At 42.6% G+C, this 25,416-nt stretch overlaps 1 protein-coding gene across 9 annotated transcripts in view; it reads right to left on the reverse strand.

Annotated features, from left to right (window-relative positions):
- BBS9 (Bardet-Biedl syndrome 9) overlaps window positions 1–25,416 on the reverse strand; it is a 547,267-nt gene that overhangs the window by 469,966 nt on the left and 51,885 nt on the right. For all 9 annotated transcript variants that reach the window (XM_074988121.1, XM_074988123.1, XM_074988125.1 and 6 more), the window contains 3 exons: window positions 17,390–17,474; window positions 9,754–9,934; window positions 8,538–8,667 (listed from right to left, as the gene is read on the reverse strand). In XM_074988121.1, the coding sequence (XP_074844222.1) occupies window positions 8,538–8,667; window positions 9,754–9,934; window positions 17,390–17,474 (396 nt within the window). The remainder of the gene's footprint in view (window positions 1–8,537; window positions 8,668–9,753; window positions 9,935–17,389; window positions 17,475–25,416) is intronic.

Here is a 25,416-nt window from a genome sequence, read left to right on the forward strand (position 1 = left end):
TCAGTACCTCTCCATCTCCTTTTGAAGTAGCTCTAACTTTTCAGTAGCACACAATGTACGGGTTCCAAATTCCAACTGATCGTATATGTGTTAGTTGTAATTTGTAAAATTAATATCTATGTATTACCTTAACTCCATCTTTAAAAATTTGCATCTGGAAATTTAATATTTTAAGAAGATCTATAAATAGATTTTAAGGTAGTAAATGTCTTCTTTTATTTCTCAGTGAACACACTATTCTACTACCAAATACAATTATATTTACCTGCAAGAGAAGTGAAAGCAAAAGCTTGTTTTGCAGGTATCTTTCACTGACTTGTCCTTACCTGTCATCCACTTTTACAAAGGAGCACTGAATATTTAAAAATTCTTAATACTTAGTTCAGTGAATTTACTTTTATACTTGTTTCAATAGAATCCCCCACCCTGTGTCCATGAAGAGTAAGGACAGTGTTTTCAGTCATGAATAAAACACCAACAAAAGTTCACAAGAGTAAATTATTGTCCAGATTTTAACTTCCAGATTTCCACTCAAGGGTGAGACAGATTGAATACGCGAATATTTTGTCATTTGTTGGTTGTTAAGTCAGTCAACTTGCTGATTGTTTTGTACTACCCAGAGAGCTATACTGTCATCCTTGGGACGTTCCAGCCAATTTTAAATTGAACATGAGGGCAAACTTCCCTAAGGAATAATTAATAAAAAAAAGTAACTAAAAGAACAAAATAGTCCCTCAAGAAGTGAAAAAAATAAAACAAAAACAAAATAAAACACAGAGATGGAAAATGCACCATCTCCAAACTAGACATTCCCCTTAGACCTAGATTAGGAGTAAGAATCTGGTAAGAACTCTTCTTGAGCACAAGGATAAATCAGTAGTTTTTCCCTCTCTAAAGTAGTCTTCATCGGTCTCTTTTTGCATCTTGCACATATGGACAAAGTAGCTTGAAGGATCCTAAAACCTGGAATAAAAATTAGTCATGACAGGAAGGAACACCAAAGCCAACTGGTAAATAGAAGTATTTGGCAAGTTTTGGGTTTGCTTCTTTAAAAACATAATGAAGAGTTTTGATATTTTTCTAATAATCTCAGGTGTAAAACAGGCAATCAGAAGGTTGTGCGCATTACAGAATAATCTGTTAAATAAAATGGGCCAAGGAGAAAAAAAATGCAAAAGAAACACCTTGATTTGGGGTGTTTATGCTCCCCTCCCAGAGAAATAGGTTTTGTTACGTGCACAAAACTGAATTCCTTCCTTGATACGAAATACAAGTTAAAATGCTTTACTAGTGGGGTTAGGATCACAGCTATATAGCTTGCACATGACTGTCGTGGAAGCATTCCCTGGAGAAATAATGAAGTCCACTTCTCATCAATTCAAATACAACCTTCACATGGGCTTCTTCTGGAGTTAGACTACCCAGGTCATAACAAGGCAGAATATACTCAGACAGCCGTGAATACACGATGCACTTACTAAGAGCATTGTCAAGTGAATAAGGCCGTGTCTACACGTGCCCCAAACTTCGAAATGGCCACGCAAATGGCCATTTCGAAGTTTACTAATGAACCACTGAAATGCATATTCAGCGCTTCATTAGCATGCGGGCGGCAGCGGCGCTTCGAAATTGACGCGGCTTGCCGCCGCGCGGCTCGTCCAGACGGGGCTCCTTTTCGAAAGGACCCCGCCTACTTCGAAGTCCCCTTATTCCCATGAGCTCATGGGAATAAGGAGACTTCGAAGTAGGCGGCGTCCTTTCGAAAAGGAGGCGCGTCAATTTCGAAGCGCCGCTGCCGCCCGCATGCTAACGAAGCGCTGAATATGCATTTCAGTGCTTCATTAGTAAACTTCGAAATGGCCATTTGCGTGGCCATTTCGAAGTTTGGGGCACGTGTAGACGTAGCCTTAGTGTCACATAGAAACAAAAGTTGAATGGTCTAAGGCAACATAGGGCCTACGAGCCAAATCTGGACAGCCAAACATTTGGGTCCAGCATGCTGCAGCCCAGCAGGATTCTCAGACAAACTTGCTGTTTACCATTGTGCCACACACTACTCAAAGCAGCCAGCTACTGGGGCCTGTGTGTCTGAGCAGTGCAGCCAATGGGGGAAGGTGAATCTATGTGCCCTATCCCCACCTGAGCATAATGTTTGCAGCTCCCATTGGCCAGACACTGATCAACTGGAGTTTCATGGGCAGGTTTGTGGGTGCATACAGCATGCAGAGACTTGCTATCCCTTTCACCACAAGTCGTACCATATGGAGGCACATGCTGGCCCCAGCAGCTAGGAATTCTGAGTGGCATGTGGGGCCACAGCAGCCAGGGAGACTGCTGAGGGTCCCACCAGGCAACTGGGAGACACCTATAGTCAGCACCTCCTGACCATACCCTACACCTGGCATCCCACACCCCAATCCCCTTCCAGAGGTCAGAACCCCATCTTGCACCCAAACCCTCTGCACAGGCTCCTGCACTCTCACTCCTAGGTCACAACTCCCTCCTGCATCTAAACTCCACTCCTATACATCTCCCTCACGTCAGAATCCTCTCCTTCACCCAAACCCCCTTCCAGACTCTGCACCCCCTCCTGCACCCCAATCCCCTGCTCCAGATCACAACCCACTCCTTTTCCCATCCTTCATCTCAGATTCTACACCCCACCATTAATATCATAGAAAAGTACAACCCACGATCACTTAAATTCCTGGAGTGGCCCCCATCAAAAATTATTGCCCACCCCAGTCTAAGTACTTTCGTCCAGGATTTACTAAACTTTTTGAGACCACGGAACACCAAACAATAATATTTTCATGTGGAACGCCTATGAAAATTTTCTTTAAAAAATTGTTGTCAGATCAAAAAAACAAAAAAACCCAGCAACATATATAGCAAAAACAAAATGAAGCAGTTTAATAAGGTATCATAGAAATGAAGTAGTAACAGTGTATCTATTTTAATAACAGAAAATATATAGCATCAGTGTATTTTTCCAAACACTCATGGAACACCTGTGAGCTGTTCACAGAACACCCCTGTTCCGCAGAACACAGTTTAAGAAACACTGTGTTAGTCTATTTAAAGAAGGGCACGTACACAAATGAGAGGGTAAACACTGGCAGGGTGATATGCTTTTAAAAGCTGGCATTGTGCCACCATGTTGGAAAGCAATGAGTTACTGACAGCAAGAAAATGGCTTTCCATATAAGAAACTTGAGCCCCTGGAAACTTTAATCAGCTTTGTCAGGATCACATTAAATATCATCCTGAACTCACCTAATTAGCAGGAATCGTGCAGATGAGCAGAAGTATCTCTAGTGCATTATGAACCACCACCACTGGTTTTGCCAAGTCCCAAGCACAAAAGGAGGTGGTGATGAAGTCAGAGCTTTATGTGGAGAAGCAGAACATGGGAGCCTGAGCACAGACCTCAGAGTAAAAAAGCAGTCCAACAGAACAGAGTGTTGAACATTCCTAACTCAGGGGAAAAGATATGCCTTCAAATCAGCACTGAGAGCTGGAACAATCTGACAAATAACTAAGCAAACACAGTTACCCAGAAATATGGTTTCCATTCCCATACTGAGAACATATTTGGAATGAGAGTTTTGAAGCACTCTTTGTGGTGCTGCCTGGAGCTGCTCGCTGTGTCTCAGCATAAGGAAGGAGGCTCTGCTTCATCAGTTCAGGCATTGTTGAAATACCACCTTTGTCAAGTTCCTAGCCTTCACTAAAGAAAGTTTTTACATTAGGAATGTTTTTGCAGGTAAAACCCGAGGGCATTTCAATACAAAAGCCGCCCAGGTAGGGCTACAGTGGGCAGATGAATTTGTGAGGATATGAGACTTGCCTCTTAGTTGTCTTAGTCAACCCAGGCTTTTGTTTGTTACATCTGTGTTTTTATCTGTTTAGGTCATCTTTATTCAAAGTATTAATAGGACCTACATGCATATTGTATATACAAAAGGATTTGACTGTTACACCACAAATATCTGCTAATTTCTATTCCAACCCAAAGTTAACTCAGCACAGAAGTCTAATATCTATCTGACAGCTAACGATATTCTGCTCAGTTGAAAAGCAGAGGTTGTGCAATGTGAGACAGCACTTTTCTGGGAGCAAGACAAGGAGGATATGCTGGTGTTTCTTTGTGCATGGTTCATGAGTGGCTTAGAACCCATTCGTGTAACTTAGCTCTGTGTCCCTGCATGCTGATGGCTGAGTGATTATAGTGACTGGCAGGGTTTGCTTTTTGTCACTATCAAAGCACAGAGAGAGACAACCCAAGCTAAAACATTAAGGGGGCAGAGCAATCCTACAGTTTCAGGTTGTACCCTGGGGATACCATCACATACTCGCAAATATTTGTAGAATTCCCTCCTGAAACAAATGTTTGTACTCCATTTTTTTTAAATGATGAGTGTCATACTACTCACAGCAGCAAGCATGGCAGAAAGACAGCATTCAGTAAGTGAGCCCCATCTATGAAGATCTATTCAATATGTTGGAGAGCAGTGACTCTCCTTGGTAACCTCTTGAATATACTGGAGTGCAGTGTGGCAAATCTACCAAAAACCAGCAACAGATGGCAATTAGCAGATAGTCTAACTGAGCAAGAATACAACCCCATCTATGGGTAATAGGGTTCCGCAGGGACAAAGGGCTGCATGGAATGTTGGAAGTCCAAATTCTGAACCTTCAGAAGTAACCCTCTGATTGAAGTTATAATATAGTTTGGATATGCTGACTGGTTTACAGACTGTTTACTCATGTATCTCAGCTATGAGAAATGTTGGAGGAAGATGGATTATTTATTACTTATTCTGGTCGTCACAGTGTTAAGGTCAATAATGACTCAGACACTCCATGGAATAGTGATGGGAAAGACAACCACCATTATGTTATTAGCCTTAAACTGTTCCTTACCAGCTTCTTAAAACTACATTTAAAAACAAACAAACAAGCTTAAATTAGACTGGATCCACTCTTGGGAGCTTGCTGCATCTCATGGATAGTACAGAGATGGAAGAAGAGAAGTTACAGGTATAAGGGCAGTAACGGGAGCAACAGATGTGGTATCCTGGCCAACTGCCTCCCTTAAAGAGGTCTCAATCAATCCTTGGCCCTGTTGAGTAATCAGAATTACTAATAATCTAAGGTTTATTCAGGATCCTCCAGTGTCTCATCATTCTAAGAACAGCTCCCAGGCAATGAAAGTCAGTTCTCATTTGGCCCCTTAAGGAAAATAATCTGGCAAGCCATTGTGTATCCTTAAATGTCAATGCTTCAGTTAAATCCTTCAACTACCCAACCACATGATAGAGATCCTGGTAAAGATCCTATGCTGCTTTTGAAAGGAAAACCAAAGTGGATGGACGATCTTACTTCTCCCATCCCTGCCTGAATTAGTGTCCATGTGTGCATATTTATATCCATCTATGTGCATCTATATTATAAATAGGTGCATGTGACTGTTGCTATATACCTTCCTCTTTCTTCTATAAAACAATACCAAGAAACTTGACAAGCATTAAAGTTTTGAATATGTGAAACTATAAAATTCTGATGTGGAAGCATACTTGCCGTGACCATCTGGGGAAAAAATCACTAAAAGCAAACCTTCAGGGTTCAAAACCATGAAAACCAAAAAAAATGGCAAAAAAAAGTTGCAAAAAATAGCACTAATTTCTTCCTGCCACATTAAAAACAAGTATTTGGATAAAGTTAATATGCACACAGATAACTGTCTATACTGTATTCTATTTTTAAAATCATAGTCCAATTTCCTCTCATAAAAATAAATGTTTAACAGCTTTGTGTATTTCCTACCACATTGACTTTTATCCCAGATTTCCAAAGTTTTAGAGACACGCTACCATGGCATATGTTGCATCATTTATTTATTTTAAAAAAATAAAAAACACATACTGAGCGACTAACCAGTGCTGTGAGCTCTGTTGCTTTTTTTCCTAGGTGAGCGAAAACTGCCACACTCTCCTGCAAGCCCTGGGAATTTTTAAAGCCATTTCCTGTCCCACCCTGTGTTTGCTGTGACCACCTGGGCTTGCTGCCTTTCCGTACTGCTTGCTGTGGCTGCCTTGGCTTGCTTGCTTTCCTTGTCCTCATGGCTTCTTCGCAACAATCTTCTAATAAGGGTGGGTATTGCTCCAAAAGGTCCCCTGCTTTAAGATTTGCTGAGTAGCTTGACCTCCTTACCATGTGGGGGTAGGAACCTGTGTTTTCCCAGCTGCATGGCAAACGGACACCTGCAAACTCATTTCACTTTCCCTGTGGGAAAGGGGTCACGAGTGAGACATCAAACAACGCAGGTCAAAAATCAAGGAGCTTCACCACGCATACCACAGGGCTAGGTAAGCAAACAATAGCTCTGCTACTGCCCCCTAAACATGCTGTTATTATAAACAGCTGGAGTCAATATTGAGTGCACTGCAGAAGCAAAGAGTCAGTTGGGCTCACAGCAGCCTGGAACAGGGGGTGCAGAAGGGGCTGCAGCAGGAGGTGAATGAGGATCCCTGCAGCCAAGAGTTGACTCCAGGCTCTCCTCCCTCCATGAGCAGCCAGGAACTATTTAGCTGCCAAGAGGGAAACAAACTGAAGAGGGAGATGCAGACAAGCATGGAACAGGAGAGACAGCAGTGGAGAGCAGAGGAACTGAGTGCAGCTGGGGAACACACTTCAGGCATCTCCCTTCTGTGCAAGCATGGCTGGAGATGGGAGGGTGGGGAAGAGGAGGAAAGATGTTTGAGAGCAGCTTCTGGTAGATGACTAAAAACAAAAGAGGGACCCAGCTGGTATCCCAGTAGGGCAATTATGCTCTCGCAGATTGCCATATGGTCTTGCTCTGAGATATTCCCAAAAGGAATTTCTTGAGGTACTTTTCAATCTTCCCCCTAAGATTCCATGGCAATGCAAGGGTCAGCCTGTCCCTGTGATAAGATAAGATACCAATGTACCCTTGCAGCTGTGTTAGTGGCACCAGGGCACCCTAGAGCCTGGCAGCATACGGGGAAATTCTGCAATCAATCCCCTCGAGAAGAAATTGCCATTTTCTCTTAGAAGTATGCCCCATAAATATGGCAGCCTGTAGACAGGGTGTGGGGTGGAATTTTAGAGTGGTCTCTCCATGTGTTTGCTGAATTACCCAGCATTAGTTCATCCCCCACCCATTGCCTATTACCCCCTACTCTTGATCCCTATTCCACTTTCCCCTGCAACCCTTCCAAAAGTGGGGATAAATGATCACCGCCTTTGGGATTGTCAGGTCTCACTGTGGTTTCCACTTTCAACTATACTGCTCAAATGCCCATTTCCTCTAGAGAGGAATGCAGGGCTAATAAAATTTTCAGTTTAGGATGATTCTCAGACCAGCAACTCATTGTTTTCTACAGCTGCTCTATCTTTTTCTGTTCTTCCCCACCCCCATGTACAGCACCATCAGCTGAAAGCTGCCTCACAAATCTTTGTAGAAGTGAAAAATGAGGCCCAGAGAAGATATCCTTAGAGAAAAGTGATCACAGAATGGAAATGCTGTGGGAGCATGATAGGGATGAGAGAAATCAGAAGACAGATCAGCAGGAAATCAGAAATGCAGGTCAGGGGCCCAGGTGATAAAGGAGCAAACAGATTAATGCACTCCATAGCCCGGACCAATGAGCTGCACTGGCAAAAGATCCCCAGTATGCAAAGTCAGCCTAATTCCACTTGTATGATCCATCCATGCACACCTATGCACAGCCTGCCCTAGCATTTTTTCACCCCACCCCCACACCCCTTCTCAACCCACTCTACTACTATACCACAGCTATGACCAAGACAGCTGATCTCTCACACAGCTGTGATCCCTTCCCCCATCTCTCTCCTCCCAATACCATCCAGCCTTATCCCATTGATGCTATATTTTCATTTGCAAAGGTGGATTAAAGACAAAATGATTCAGTGTTCAATGTCTTTTATTCTTACTCCATGAAAAAGTGCTTTAGGGAATGCAGGTACATGGGAACAAGGGTATGTGTCAGGGATGAGACTGGTACCCAACCCCCCATGTACACCAATGTAAGCATTTGTTGTCAAAGTGGTTCCCCAGGGCCTCCATGATATTAATGGCAACCCAAAAGGCTGCCCTGACAGCATACATGTCTAGCTGCTCAAACAAACTGATCAGACACTGTGCCTCTGCACCCACCCATGAGCAAACACTTCTCCCTTATTCTCACATAAACTGTGGAGGCAACAGCACATGGCCAAAACCATGAGGATACCTGAATCAGGTAAAATTTGTGTTCAACCTGTAATGCTTTAACAAAAAATATTCCAAGTGTATCAGAGAAACATCATAAATTAGACTAGTGAATATATCATACAACACAGTTAAAACTGTATTTTTTCCTTTGAAATACTACCTTTTGTTCTGTTAAATACTATAGAAATGCTTATTAGCCCCATCAGGGGAGCAAGGGGGTTGCTGGAAAAAAAAAATCTAAAAAAAGATGAAAAGCTTTCACAAAATAGTTACTTACTGTAAATTGCCCACTTTTACTGCCACAGGAATATGAGGAAGTTGCGTGGCCCACTTCAATGTCACATCCTGATAAACATGCAACATGTTGTTATGGTTTCCAACGAGAGCATTTATTGTTCCTTCAGAAACTGTTGAAAACATAAGAGTTTTAAGAAAACAGATGTTTCATGAGCAAGTGTTTTCCTTTCACGTTCACATTATTTTCCCTTTTTTGGGACGGGGAGGAGGAAGAGAGGGATAAACCACTATTGCATATTTGGGAACAGATTTATTTTCTCTTTTATTTATAAATATTAAACAGTCAAAATGAATCAAGATAATTACCTAGACAATAATCAAAAATATGCAATTCATCATGGACACCAGTTACAATTATATCACTGCATGAAATATCAAAAAAAAAAAAGTGCTGGACACATTTCTGGTATTTCCAGATCTATCATTCATAAATGTTACTGCCAGAAGTCCCAGAATGTCCCAAAAGTAAAATATCATGGATTTGTCATCATCACCATGAGAGCACTGAGATAGATATGGGACGATACACACCCTGAGTAGCTAATTTTAATCAATAGACTATCATATGTTTAAACAGAAAATTACAGAAAGTAAAATAGAGTGTTTGCAACATTTAAATGAGCTAATTTAATACAAGATGTAGAAATTTACTCTGTGCTCTTCTGGTACCAAAATGGAATTATAGATTCTTAATTCTAGTCTTTATCAAATTGTCACCCAAACTTTATACCAGTCAGCCACAGAATTGGGTACTCCACAAGCATTTATTCTTGTAAGACTCCTGACTTCCTTATATTCTTGATGAATTTGAAGCCCTGAAATATTAACTGATCTCAGCTGCTCTACATCACCCACAATGTGCCTGAATACCTTCATTTGAGTGGACTTCACCTCACATCTACCCTTGCTTTGCGTGCCTTATACTTGAATCTGGGCAATATTTTGTTGCTTTTAAGAGTGACTTAGAAGAAAAACAGTAAGAAAGAGAGCTCAAATTTTAGAATACTTTTTTTTTCCATTCTTTGAAAAATAATCTACTTCAATTTAAAAAAATGTAAAGTACATTCTGAATTATACTTAAGATGGAAAATTAATCCACGATATAGTCAAAAGAAGGCATCTTTCTAATGGAAAAAATTCTTAGTTTAAGTGTAAATTTGTCAAAAGCTTTTAAGTTGAATTTTTGTTTTACAAACCTGAACAATAAGGAAGGAAGCAACTTGGACTGCAATCCAGCTTTTTCATGAAGCGAATTTGCCCATTATCCTTAAGGCAAAAGAAATTTCTCTCACCAAGCACAAACACAGAGGAGGTCTGATTAAAAGACACAACGCATATATCCAGTGCTTGCTCTCCAATGTTTAAAACCCAATCCGTCTTCAAAAAAGAAAACATAATTAAAGATCAGTTAACACCAGCTATTCATACAATAAAAGGTTGAAGAAACAAGTTCAATCTGCAACACATCAAATGAATTTTCAACAATGTAAGTGAAAAGTCAAGAATCAGGGGCGTGGGTTTTTGGGGTTTTTTTGTTTTGAGGGGTGGAGGTACAAAGACAGAGGGAGGTAAAATGTTCTGTATTTCAGATGCATATAATTTTCAGGAATATTGTGATTTTCCTGAATGCAAAACACTATTGCAGGTATGTGGAGGGTGTAGAAAGAAACCAGCCCACAAACACTCCATGAAATAAACTACAAAACACATGATACACAATTCACTTTGTCATTATATTCAAAAGACCCTGGAAAAATATTCATTTTGCCACTTTTCTGCTCCAGCCTGCACTCAAACTTCTGAACTATGGTTACATTCTAATAAAAGGACTGAGGTCCTTCCAGTGTTTTGGAAGTAACCAGATACATGACCAGTGTTCCCCTGTAAGCTGAGCACTTGGGTAGCCACCCAAGAGAGCATCAGGTGTGGCCCAGCTAATGTGCAGAACGCCCACAGCACCCACAGCCAGCAGCATGTGTTTGTATTGATGGTGCACATAAGCATATGCCCTGGTGCACATAACAAAATTTATTCTGTCCACGGAGGGAAAAAAATTAGAACAAAGGACTTGACTTAAGACAACAGTTTACTCCTCACTACTAAATGCCTCAACCAAAAATAATTATTATATGCATTTAATTCCTTTAGTCAATTTTAACTCTCTGCTTTCTTTCTTTTATAAATAAACCTTTAGAGTTTAGATACTAAAGGATTGGCAACAGTATGATTTAGGGATAAATTCCAAGTTGTGCATTGGGTGGGTGTGTGGCTGGTCCTTTGGAATCAGAAGAATGTTTTATGTCATAAGGCTAGTTGTAAATACCACTCATTTCTGAAACCAGTGATTTTGGGCGTGCTTCAAAGACTGGAATGCCTCTGGAACAGCTTTTATGACTTCTTGTCAGCCATTGTGGTTAACAGAAGTTTACTTTTGCGGATGATTTGGTATAGCTTATGGCAAAATAACCAGCAACATTTTGGAATATATTTGCCCTTTTTCACAGAAGTGTGATCCACAAAGGCATGGATATAGTGGGATCATATGTGAATTCGTAACCTTTCTGAAAGCTCTATCAAATGCCATCAGGAGCATGGGGTATCAATCCCTCTTTCTCTGACAAGTAACACAAAGGTTGATGATAGTTACAGAAGAATTTTTAAACACTCAAAATATAGCTCACAGCTTTGGTCTGCCCTCAAGCATAGCAGTATTTTAACAATTAGTGTAGCTGTACTCCAAAGCCTCCACAGGAAGATGCAGGGATATAAACTGATCGTTTTAAGCTTCAACTAGTTCTATTTGTTCTTAATTTAAAGATGCAAATCCCTCATGTCCTTGTCGAGTGCAGCTGCACCTTACTGCTCATTACCAACTGCTCAGTAGGCAAGGTCTGGAACTGTGTTAGCAATCTGTTTTTTCTCAGCATCATTTGATAGAGTCCCAGATGCTCATCCTTTAGAAATTTGGGTTGAGTGAACATGAGAAATTCTCATATTTTTTCTGTCCTATTTGTCTCAGACAAAAAAAAATAAATAAAAGATCTTATTCTACTTTTCTCTGGGTTCCTGGACGAATCTAGACATAATATAGGTTGAACATCATTATTTCAAAACTTGCTCATCTGGCAAACTCCGTAATTCCACATGATTTTAGTTAGCTGGACAACCACTTATCATGGGTGTAGCCAAGTTTCCCGTGGTCCATAGGGTATGGGGTGTACAGGGAGGGGTCTTACCTCTGTTGGAGTGACTTGTCGTACCGCTTCAGGGGTAGTCCATCCACTTTGGTCCCCACCTATCACTCAGCTCTCATTTGTGGCTCCAAGCAGCTGCAGCATGCGCAGTGGCCACACCCCAGGCAACAGCTTCGACAGACTGGACAAACCAGGTGAGTGTAACTGATGGGGCTCAAACCCTCAGTGAATTTTCAGTGAATTTAGGGATGTGCCTACCCAGCATGCGAAGTCAGTTCCGGCAGACTGGGCGGAATAGATCATTTAGATCCAACGGCCAAAAAGGCGGTTCTGCAATGCTTTGTGGAAAGTGAAGGGCTTGACAAGGCACGAAAGACGTCAAGGCCAGCCACTGCAACCAAAGAAGTTACCAGTAGTGATGATTCTGCGTACCACTGGTGCCTGGATTCCAAGGTCGAGAGAGTGGGATTGCTCCTGTGCAACAGCTCTACCACATAAAAAGCTTTCATGCACAGGTCCTGTGCAAATCATCATATCACCCAAGTCCTGAGGTGATGGGGGAGGGGTGAAGCGACAGGTGGAGGTTACCACGGGGAGTCATAGTCCCAATCCTGCATGTAGACGGCCTGTGGACAAGTGGTCGTCCAGCTCTGTACCTGGGGCAGCAGAGTTGCCCGGCAGCATCCCAAGCATCTGAGCAGTCCTCTTTAGGACAGCACTGCTCACCCTAGTAAGGGAGGGGCCTAGAAAAGGTGGCCTAAAAATTGTCTGCCCTACAACAACAACTGGCCAGCAAGTCGTGGCTGGCAGTTCAACCCTACTTGCGGTCGAAACCAAAAGAAAAATTTGAGAAACTTACCATTGGTGTATGGAATGTTCATACTCTCATGGATCGAGAAGCTGTTGCAAGACCCGAGAGAAGGACAGCTCTCATTGCTTGTGAACTAGCCCGCTATAACATCGATACAGCAGCATTAAGTGTAACAAAATTGGCTGGGGAAGGTTTCTTGAGTGAACCAGGAAGTGGTTATACCTTCTTCTGGAAGGGCAAGACTGAGACAGAAAATAGAATACATGGAGTCGGTCTGGCAATAAAAACCTTATTGATGCATCAACTCCCAGACCTTCCAGTGAGTATCAATGAAAGATTGCTGAAACTACGCTTCCCACTAAATGCCAAACATCATGCCACCATCATCAGTGCATATGCACCCACTCTAACATGCCCTGACAACTCAAAGGAACAATTTTTGAAGATCTCGACAGACTGATCAAGGCCACACCTGCAACGGACAAACTACTCCTACTTGGAGATTTCAAGGCCCGAGTCGGGGCTGACAAAGAGAACTGGAAACGAGTAACTGGGCCACATGGTGTAGGCAAAATGAACAGCAATGCACTAGTCCTTTTGAGCCTTTGTTCTGAAAACGACCTGACTATTACCAACACTCTGTTCCGACAAGCGGATAAATACAAAACAATGTGGATGCACCCTACGTCTAAACAGTGGCATCTGATAGATTATGCCATTGTCAGAAGGCGAGACATCCGAGACGTACTGATCACCAGAGTAATGCGAGGTGCAGAGTGCTGAGCAGATCACAGATTAGTCAGGATGTCTCTTCAACTTTACATCGCTCCCTCTCGGCACAAATGCCTTAAGCATGTGCAACCTGCTTTTAACACAGCCAAACTGAAGGATACTCAATGTTTCAACAATTTTCAGAAGAGTCTCGATGACAAACTAACATCCCACGGTCAACTGATCGCTACTGTAACCGGGAAGTGGGATCAGTTCAAGCAGATAGTGACTGACACAGCAATAGCATCACTTGGACCAAAGAAAAGAATACATCAGGACTGGTTCGATGAGAACCAAGAAGAAATATGTTCAGCACTGGACGTAAAGAGAAAAGCCATTATTGAATGGCAGAATGACTCCTCCTCAGTCTCCAAATGCGACCATTTCAAGCACCTTCAAAGCAAAACACAGAAAGACCTCCGTCAGATACAAGACAGCTGGTGGGAGAGCAAAGCCAAAGAAACTGAGCACTATGCTGAGACCCACAACTCAAAGATGTTCTTTAGTGCTATTAAGACTGTCTCTGGACCTTCTAAACCAAGGACTACCCCATTGCTCTCATCAGACAACACAACGCTGATCAAAGACAAAGAGGGCATCAACGAAAGATGGTGAGAACACTTTAGCAACCTCCTTAACAGACCATCGACCATGAATAATAACATCCTCAATGAAATTCCACAACAACCCGTCCTGACAGATCTTGACTTTCCACCCACTATAGATGAGATTAAGAAAGCTGTTAGCCAGATGAGTTCAGGAAAAACTCCTGGAAAAGATGGGATACCAGCAGAGAGAGATAAAGCAGCAGGTCCAGCAGCACTAGCAGCGTTCCATAGCGTGATCATTGGCATCTGGGAGGATGAAAATATACCACAGGACCTCCACGATGCTACTATTGTCTCCCTTTTCAAGAATAAAGGCAGCAAAGCAGAATGTGGAAACTACAGAGGCATATCCCTCCTCTCTGTTGGAAGGAAGATCATCGCCCGCATCATCTTGACCCACCTAATAGCCAGTATTTCCAAGGCAAATCTACCTGAAAGTCAATGCGGTTTTCAGCCTGGCCGGAGCACAGTCGACATGGTGTTTGCTGTCAGACAAATACAAGAGAAGTGCATTGAACAGAACATGCACCTGTATGCTGTCTTCATAGATCTGACAAAGGCATTTGATACCGTCAACAGGGAAGCCCTTTGGACCATTCTAATACAACTTGGCTGCCCAAGAAAATTTGTCCAGATTATGTCTTTTCCATGACGGCATGACAGGCGAAGTACTGTCTGATGGAGCCACATCAGCCCCCTTCAACATCACCAACAGTGTGAAACAAGGATGTGTTCTCACTCCTGTCTTATTTAACCTGTTCTTTGCATGCATCCTTAACCATGCAATGAAAGATCTGGACCGAGGTATATACCTGAAATACCGGCATGATGGTTCACTTTTTGACCTCCATCGCCTGAATGCAAAGACAAAGACAGTGCAGAAACTCCTTTCTGAGGCACTCTTTGCCGACGACTGTGCCCTTATGGCTCACACTGAAAATGATCTTCAGCACATTGTCAACAAGTTTGCTGAGGCCTCGCAACTTTTCAGACTAATTATCAGCCTCGGAAAGACAGAAGTTCTCCATCAACCTGCACCTGGATCAAATGCTCCTGTCCCGAGTATCTCCATTGATGGCACTCAGCTTAAAGTAGTGGAGAACTTTAAATACCTGAGTAGTGTCACATCCAGTGATGGACCGCTGGATAATGAGATCAACGCATGAATATCCAAAGCAAGCCAGGCACTTGGCTGTCTGAGTGTCAAAGTTCTCAACCATCACAACATCCAGACGTCAACAAAACTGCTTGTGTACAGAGCTGTTGTTCTCTCATCTCTTTTGTACGGGTGCGAAACTATATAGGCGTCACAGCAAGCAGCTTGAAGCATTCCACAGGCTCTGCCTCCATAAGATCATGAAGATCCACTGGCAAGACAAAGTGCCCAATCTTGAGGTTCTTGAGAGAGAGCCCAGATGACAAGCATCAAAATGATGATTATGAAGTCACAACTACATTGGACCGGTCATATCAACTGCATGGATGCCAACAGAATCCCTTGCCAGGTTCTGTATGGTGAACTCTCCCAGGGCATCTGGCGTATAGGTCGTCCACAGAAACACAACAAGGATACCATCAAAGCCAATCTGCAGTACAGCAGTATCAAACCTAGGGACCTTGAGGACACCGCCAGTGACAGAACACAGTGGTGTGCAATAGTCAGAAATATCTGCATTGCCTTTGAGGAAGACCGCTGCCGGCGTCTACAAGAGGCACACAAACGACATCACAGAGTATCAGCAATGCACAACCCACTGATTGCGAACTTCCCATGCACCACCTGCGGCAAAATGTGCACCTCTAGAATTGGCTTATACAGTCACCAGAGGGTACACCATGAGACCAATAACAGATGATCTGCACAGATTTGTCATCATTGGCTCGATGGACTACCATTATTATTATTATTATTACCCCTAAATGTCTTCTAAGAGTCCAGTAAGCAGTAGGAGTGTTGGTAATGTGCTAAAAAATATCGACCTCCCATTGTCCAGCAAATTCTCTGGTCTGGCACAGGTCAGTTTAGGTCCTTAGGGTGCCAGATGAGAGAGGTACAACCTGTTTTCTTCCATTTTCTTTTCACAACCAGAATTAACTCCATTAGCGACGTATTTTTTCCATGGGTGGATAAAATATCAGCTGGTATTGTTTATGAGAAAGTGTACTGCATTGTAGGGGTACATTTGAAGACTGTTCTTTGATGCCACAAATTACAAAATAGTCCTTGACTACTTTGCAGTGTAAGTCAAAGGGAACGTAGCATTATGTTATCCAAGGCTGCTCCTACACTATCATTCTCCCATTGGAAGTGCCACAGTAATGAGGCAAGTCGAAGCAGGCTAATGAGGCACTAATGTGCATATTCAGCACCTAATTAGTATAATGGCAACCTGAGAAGCAGACTTCAAATTGCAGATTGACAGGGAAGATGGGGGCAGCTGTGAAATAAGTGCCCCACTTTGACACTCCCTTACTCCGATCTAGTTCTGTGGGAGTAAGGGAATGTCAAAGTGGGGCGCTTATTTCAAAGCTACCCCCATCTTCACTGTCTATTTGCAATTCGAAGTCTGTTTGTGTGGCCGTCGTTATGCTAAGGAGGCACTGAATATGCATGTTAGTACCTCATTAGCCTGCTTCGAATTGCCTCATTACCAACAGAAGAATGGTAGCATAGCAGCAGCCCTAGAGATGGCTCCATGCACAATTCAAATTGTTGACTTCGATTTATATGCTACAGAAATGTTTGACCCCTGACTCTTTCGGAGACCATCTCTCTCTCTCTCTCTCTCTCTCTCTCTCTTCCTTCCCCCCATTTCTATAGTGGAAGATGAGGTCAGCTGGACTACTTCAGGCAGCATTTTCTGAAGCATCTTATGTGATCAAACAGTTGTTAGTGCAGCAACATTAAGGCTGGAATATCTTTTCACCACTAATCCAAAATGGCCTCAATACATTAGACTGAAGGCACAATGTAAAAGACATTAATTCTCCTGGTTTTTCACTGCCAGGGAGGGCTCTGGGGAATGGGCAAGCTGGCTACTTGTGAACATGTCATTTTCCTATATAAATACTATTTATTTAAGAGTACACATGAGCCCCCAACTGTAACTGACTGAATTTTAGAAAACTAACAAAAACAAACAAACAAACAAACAAACCTCTGAATTTAAAATTTAGGCAAAATTTCATTTGCATGTATTTCAACACATTCCATCTTTACTGAGGTTAAGATGAATCCTATCTGTTATGTTAATTTCTCCATTCTTAAAGCAGAGAACTTAGTAAATATTTAGGTCCTAATCAAAATATATTCAAGTATTTCCATTGTCTTAAATAAAAGTTAAGTGGCCTTTAGGAACAAGACTGTTTCAATCTATCTGCTAGTCTTCTTGTTTTCTAATACTTGTACATTACAGCGTGAAATTTATGTAAAATAAGCAAATCTTACAACAAGCCTTTTTCCAGAACTCAGTTTTTGATGCTCTGTCTCCTGTCTTTCATCAGCATCTGTTGCAAATGCAAGCACTTGGTACCTGTTATAAAAAACATAGATCGTATCTCTCAACAGTTTCACGGTTTTACATAATTTAAAAAAAAATGTTAACTATAAAGGTTATGGCAAAAGCAGAATCCAAAAATGATGTCAAAAAACCTACTCTACAGTGCTGAGATCATCATTCTTACAGAGTATATGCACTCAAGTACAGACTCCAGATAATGGTTTCAAAAATAGTATTTAAAATATGCTCTGAGAGATTTTTATGTTAAGGATACATCGTCATCTAGTGTTAGCACAGGTTGATCCTCTCTCATCTGGAACCCTCTCCTCCGGCAACACCTTCAATCCAGCATGAGTTAAATTATCTGGATTATCACTTATGATGGGTGTGTCCAAATTTTCCAGGGGCCCATAAAGTTTGTTTACAGCCACCAGTCCTGGCTCTCAGTGTTGTGCTGTTATTAAGATTTAATTTACCCCTAAACGTTTTCTAAGAGTCCAGTAAGCAGTGGAAGCGTTGGTAATATGGTAGACAATAATGACTTCCCATAGTCTGGCAAATTCTCTCATTCAGCGCTGGTCAGGTCCTGAGGGTTCCCAATTAGAGGGGTTCAACCTGTAGTACCAGTAGTAGTAGGTGTCAGTATTTTAAAAATCACATTTCCCCCAATAAAAAGTTCACAGGCTTTTTTTGTTTGTTTAAATGACATATTACAGGGTAATATAAAACAAGACATCATGGGACAATTTGGTACAGCAGTTTGAAAACAGAACCTTAAGGCAGTGAGAAAAGGTATCTTACTTTCCTCATTTCAAATAATCTCTCATTTAAACACCAGCTGATGCTGAGACTGAGTGTAATATTACTGGAGATAACACCTGCCTACCTTAGTGACATGTTTGAGAGTTAACTGGTGCTCTCTGAAATGTGTCTCTGTAAAAATGGCAAATAATGAATTGCGTGGGTTTCCTTTTATAACAGATAGTCCAACAAACTGTGCCAAGTTGGCTTTTTTCTCCTCACTTGATTATAAATAAGCAAGCCCATATCTGCATTAATCACACACACTCACCCCACAGTGCTCAAATTATACCCTCAGCGACACCTGTACAATTTCATTTCCGTCCTGGGTTTGTACTGGCATAGCTTAGTAACCAATCCTTTTCCTACTGCACAAAGAACTGAATCAAAATACCCTCTAGTTGGATCTGCAGCTCCAACAGGAATAAAATACAGCAAAAACGTTACCAGTATTAATATATTAATATTAATACCCAAGAGATAGATCAGCAAATGTAAAATGGTTCTATGTTTAGAATTGCTTTTCAGAGGAGCAGCACACTTTAAATCACTCTGAGATTAAATACAATGTAAAAGTGTGAAGTACTATCACAATATCATCGGCCAAATGTATGGAGGAGTAAATTTAACAGCGGTATTCAGCACATAGTTGATTACAGGCATACATGCTAAATGCCTTTGCTAAATTATAAACAATCCTACAAATCAATAAGTTTCTTAATGCTTAAATAAAACTGGTAATTTTATTAATACTTAACTGGCTACCTTTAAGGCATCAGACACTCAAAACTAATCAATGTATTTTAATAATTTTGCATATCTATCTATCTATATTCATACACATATATATAAAAACTTTGCAACATGATTAAAAAAATATACATAGGGCCCAATACAGGAACATACTGCTTCAGCTCCTGATGTTTTCCGTAACTTAACGGCAGATTAAATACCTTTTAGTTTATGGCAAAGGACAGTTAAATACTAACACAATCAACTCTAACATTTTAAGTTTATTTCTATACTGATGGCAATGACTGTTAAAGCATTTTTCATCATGGTATCTAACTTTTATTTTTGCTAAAAAGATGTTAAAATGTCTACTTGAGCTGAGAAAACCAAGTGTTGAAGAGAGTGGCTTCTATGGCCTAAACAAAAATAAAATATGGAGCTACAAAACAAATGATACATTCTCTCTTTCCAACTTTGCCTTCCACACAGGCAAAAAAATACTCAGTTTTCAAACTATGGAAATTTAAAAATCGATTTTGCAATCTTTCACACAGGAAAACAAAAAAATTTCTTCACCACATGAGTGTTCAATGACATGATGTTAGGGACCTGACCTCCTTGTCCAAAGCACCAAATCAGAAACATTGGACCAAATTCAGCATTATTTTACAATATAACCTGATAGTAATCTACATTTTTCAGAGCGGTCTACCACAAATCACAAAAGTACATGGAAAGCTATAAAATGACTGACTGAATGGCTGTTTCTTGTGACATTGCACTTGCAAAAATCTGAAAGCCACAAAACCCACAGAGGGCCAAACGAATCTATACAGCTACTTAGCATTCTTTCATGTCATATTACATTAAAAATAACTTAAATACAGAGAGAGGTGTTTCTCTCAAACTCTGTAAGTAAAAACCAATTTATAGTCCTTGTTTGTTGAGGTGAAAGCATTAAAAAGTACAAATCACAGGATGACAGAGGAATTGTGAGCAGAAAAAATTGTTCCATGTTGCCCTGTTATAAAACACTAGTCCAGATGGTGGCATGTTCAGTTTGCCAAATATAAAACATTAAAAACAAAATTACTTCTGCTTTGCTACATCTGGGTCCTATTTCCTCTCATCTCTGAGGGTTCTGCTGTGAGATCAACTCTCAGGTATAACTTCTGTGTAACTTCCTTCCAGTATCCTCCCTTTAGCTCAGTTGGAATATTAGCAAATCTTACTTTGCAATGTAACATAATACTTCGATAGTTATATTACGTCTCTCTCCAAAAGTACTGTGGCACATTACATGTATCAAAATCCTCAGGAATCTCCAACTATTTTACAAACGATACAAGCACTACTAAAATAAACCTGTGACAAATAGTGCAATGATATATAATATCTTACAGAATCACAGAACTAGAAAGAACTTCACGAGGTCATGAAGGCCAGTCCAATGCACTCACGGCATGACCAAGCAGCATCCAGACCATCTCTGACAGAAGTTTGTCTAACCTGCTCTTAAAAATCTCCAGTGATGATTCCCGAGGCAATTTATTCCACTGCTTAACCACTCTGACAGTTAGAAACAACGAGGAGTCCTATAGCACCTGAGTGCCTAACACAGTCACGTCGAAAAGAAATTTAACCAACTGCCACAGGACCCACCCTCCTCCCGGCCAGGCACCCCCCCCCCAACATGGTGCCAGCCCACTCCCACACTCCCGAGCCAGGGACCACCGTGAGATTACCAGAGCCACGCGAGCTGTCCTGGGCTGAAGCCACCACCACCACCATGGGAGCTGTCCCATGCTGGAGCCACTGCCGTACAAGCAGCCCTGGGCTGAAGCCATGCCACGTGAGCCACCCTGCAGTTAGAGCTGGCCAGGGCCAGAGTTGCCATCTCCACCACTGCTGCCATGTGCTAGTCCTACCACGTGGTGGGGCGCATGCGCAGAGCAGCCAGAGGGCTCCCCACATGTGCGGCTCTCCTGAGCTGCATTTCACCACACTCACTGCCCCCTTCGCAGTGGGGAGTATGTTGCACACCACAGGCCTAACTGATTTATTAGGGCATAAGATTTTGCAGGTAAATCCCACTTCATCAGATGAACTGGAATGGAAATACAAGGAAGGTATCTGTGTAAGAAAATAACTGCAAAAGAAGGAAGTTACTATCCCTTGTAAATTAGGTTGATCAATCAGGGTGATTGTGGCCATTCAATGTAGCTGATGGGGAGATACAGACATCCATCAAGAGGAAGTAGCTCATAGTGCTCCCCGACAGGTTTATGCACATTCCCTTTATTGATGTCCAATTTGTGCCCATTTATTCTTCGATGCAGAGACTGTCCAGTTTGTCCGATGTACATGGCAGAGGAGCATTATCATCACTTGATGGCATATATCACACTAGCGGATGTGCAGGTGTCTGAGGCCCTGATAGTGTGGTGTATGGGATTGGGTCCTGTGATGGTGTCGCTTTTATAAAAATGTATACAGAGTTGGCAACTGGTTATGGTTTTGTTGCTTTCATAATGGAAGTGCACCTATCAATTATACAGCTGATTCTCTGCAGCACCCATAAAGGGCATGGAGTAATTAACAAGCAGAAGAAGGACATATGGGTCCACCAAAAAAAAGGAAGAGTTAGCTGAGACTGGGGGTACACACCACTTTCCTGGGGCTTTCCTGCTAAATCCTGTGCAGGAAAAAAGCTCTCTCGAGCACTGAACCCATGCAGCATAGGACATGCCACTGTCTGCAGGCATATTCCTCACTGCCCAGCCGCCATGTGGTGTAGCGGCAGGGTCTAGCCCCCAGGCACATGACACCTGGGGGGTGGGTGAGCCCCCTAAAATGTTTGTGGGTAGCCATTGTAAATTCCAGAGGTTGAAGCTTTTAAGACGAGTTGAAAACTTTTTATGATTCTGTTGCCCTCTCCAGCACTCAAACTTCTCACATGCTTCTATCTGGAAGCATGGGCCACACAGCCAGGCACCCCCACAGTGTGTGTATGCTCTAGCACATAGATAGCCTGAGATACTTACTTGATTTTGCTCCCCAGTTCTCTCTTATCTCTCCTTTATCACTGCTATTATAGCCCATGCTCCACCCCACTCCCTCCAGGCCCCAGTTTCTGACCTGTATCCCAGGTTTCCATGTTTTTGATTTTCCAATGTGCTTTGGACATCTTTTGGAGGAAATCTATGATATGAAGTTCATATATTCCCTCTCCCCACCCAGACCAGGAATTGCAAATATGATTTTGTTCTGCTCCAGAGGGCAAACTAAAATAGTGGATGATAATTAAACTGAATTGCTCATATTGTAACCACCTTAGCAGTGATACCACTCCCTTTGAAGTTTTGCGCTTACTGGTTCAAACTGGATTTTCCAGAGACCAATAGACAAAGAGAGGGCTTTTATCACAAAACGGCTGTGTTTGAACAGACTAAGGCTATGTCTACACTAGAGCAATTTTAAGGCACTTAGCTCGATTTTACTATCTGACTGTTTTCACTACAATTATCTTTAGGTCGATTTTAACGGACAGTAAGGTCGACTTTCTCGCTCCACCCCTCTGATGTGGTATAATACCAAGTTCAAATTTAAGGTGTCAAATTATTGCTAGTGTGGAAACAGTGTTACTTTAACTCAATTTTATAGGTCTCCACGTGTATCCCTAAATGCCCCTAATGTGTCCCTTCTGGTCACTGTCACCTCCGCTGCTCTCCAGGTGTGCAGGAAGTAGGAAACAGGAAGCCCAGCTATTTGAATTCATTTTCTTTCTGGCCAGTGCAGCAACTGCATCTAGCCATGATTTCACAGGACTGCAGAAGAGACCCAGCATGGAGCCATCAAGAAAGCCAAGATCTCTTTTCAGCTGGGGGGCTAGCCCCCACTCCAAACACTACACATGGCTAGGCCCCTTCCCCACCAGATGCCATGCAGCAGGCGGGCCAGCCCCCACCCCACCACGTGGCATCGGGGCTGTGGGGACCATGACTGCAGACAGTGGCATGTCCTGCCTCACATGGGGTGAAAGCTTCTTCCCTGCACAGGATTTAGCAGGAGAGGCCAAGAAACTCCTTTTCTGCACTTCACATTTGTATGGCGCAGCCCCTGCCCCAAGCACCATGTGGCTGGTGGGCTAGACCCCCCCACACATTCTATGTGGTGGCTGAGCTGTGAGGATCATGCTTGCAGACAGACAATGGCATGTCTTGCCCTGCACAGGTCAAAGGCTTCTTCCCTGCATAGGATTTGGCAGAAGAGTCCGAGAAACTTCTTTTCTGCTATTTACATTTGCACACGGCAGCCACCCACTCCCCTGGAGGTGCCATGCTTTTGGCAGGCTAACCCCAGCCTCACCACACCACGTGGCTAGCCCCCATCCCACCATACCACACGCCGTCTGTGCAGTGTAGACCATGCTTCCAGAAAATGGCGTATCTTGCCCTGCATGGAGTGAAGTCTTCTTCCCTGCGAGAAACTTGCTTTCCGTGTTACTCATTTTTCAGGGCTCATTCTTAAAATCTTCAACCTCTGGAATTTATACCTTGCACCTTGTCCTGACAGAAATTTTAGGGGGCTGACCCCCCACCCCCACAAAGCACCACACACGAGGAGGCTGGCCCTGGGCCACAGAAATTGTAGGGGGCTGGGCCGCCCCAAGGTACCTTGCGCGCCAGGGGAGCTGGCCCCCTGACACAGAAATTTTATGGCGCTGCCTCTCCCCAGGTGCACAACTGATTGAACCATGTCACCAGGTTACTTAGCAGTCTCTGGGGCTAACCCCGCCAGGCACAACATGCCAGGGAGTTGGTCCGTGACACAGAAATTTTAAGGGGATGGCCCGGCCAAGGCACCACGTGCTGGGGCGGGGGCTGGCCCTGAGCCACAGAAATTTTAGGGCACTGCCGCCCCCCACTCCCCAAGGCCCCAGTACTCCCCCTTCCCAAACTGTGTGGCTCAGGGGAAGATTTCCTGTGAAGGAATGGAGCTCGTGGGCTCTCTCTCTTTACTAGAAGAGGCAAAGGAATCTCTTCATGCTTTCCCCAACTTCTCCATATTCTAATACTTCCTTAACTTATCCTTCTCTTCTTGAGCCACTATTTCTGATGGGAAAAAGGCTCCTTCTAGCAGCCACTGACACCAATGCCTTCTGGGATTATTTTCTTCTCTTCTACTTAGTCTTAGGATTCATAATGAGTCTGAAGCAAATACTTCTAATGGCCTTCTCGCCTCCTGTGTGAGACTTCAGTGCAATGGCCTCCCTACAGCTTTTCTCACTTTTACATAGTGACGACTCACAGATTTCTCCTCTCTCTCTCAGACTTCAAATCTGGCTCCTTCAGCCAGATAACACTACCACTACCACTTTTGCATTGTATCTTCTTTCTTTGTGAATAATAGGAAATCTTTTCTTAGTGGCATGGAGCCAGTTTGTTCCATTTGGGTATCATGAGCTCCAGCTTCTGAAGCCCACCTGTTTGGTGTTTTTTCAATGGGGCAAAACTAGCCGAGCAATCTGTTGACATGGTTCAGTCAGCTGGGTGCTCTCAGAACACATTAGGTAAGGTTATTTTTTAAAGTCACTGTTCTTTTAAAAGGGACAGGATGAAGCACTGAAAACATTGGGTAACAAGATCTATAATGCGGACAACTCAAATTATTTTTCTCATGAGGGGGAAAGAGACTTCTGAAATATGGTTGTTTGCCCTCATTCCCCCCAGTTGTTGAAAACAATGCAGTCTGGGGAGATGACATCACATACCCACAACCACTTGTGGGGCATTTTTCCCCTATAATGCCCCAGCAAAAACATCCAGAATGCCATGGGGCTGAGGGAACTGTGGGATAGGTGGCCACAATGCACTGCTGCAACACTCAAACTTTGGCAATTTAGTGGGGATGCAATAAGTCAACTTTGTGGGCAGAAGCAGACACTCAAATTCAACTTTATTAAATCCAGTGTTACAAAGTCGACTTTAATAAATTCAGCTTTATTTTGTAGAGTGGATGTAGCCTTAGGGCTTTCTTTCTCATCAGCAAATGGACAGGGCATTCTATCCAAGGTCCCTAACCCTTGTGGAAAGGTTGGGAAGATTTCCACTCATCAGGACTGATGCGTAACCTCTGGTAAGCTTTTAGGCACGTTAATGGGAACCTTTTTTATATGTTTTCTCTCTAATGCTTTTGCATTAAAAATAAATGCAGTCTGTTACATGAAGGACATTTGGCAATCAGCATACACTCTTACAGCCCCAGGAAAGAGCATTAACCACGTGTGCTGGATCCCAGTTAGACCAGCTGAAAAAAAATCACGAATGACGTGTGGAGGAACTGCCAGCAAGCCCTATTCTCAAAGGAGACACAAACAAGGTCTCCAACTTAAAGAAGTGATGCCTGGGAAGCCTAAAACCATAAGCACAGGGGTAGGCAA

This window comes from Carettochelys insculpta, chromosome 2, assembly GCF_033958435.1.
Source record: "Carettochelys insculpta isolate YL-2023 chromosome 2, ASM3395843v1, whole genome shotgun sequence".
Classification (NCBI taxonomy): Eukaryota; Metazoa; Chordata; order Testudines; family Carettochelyidae; genus Carettochelys; species Carettochelys insculpta.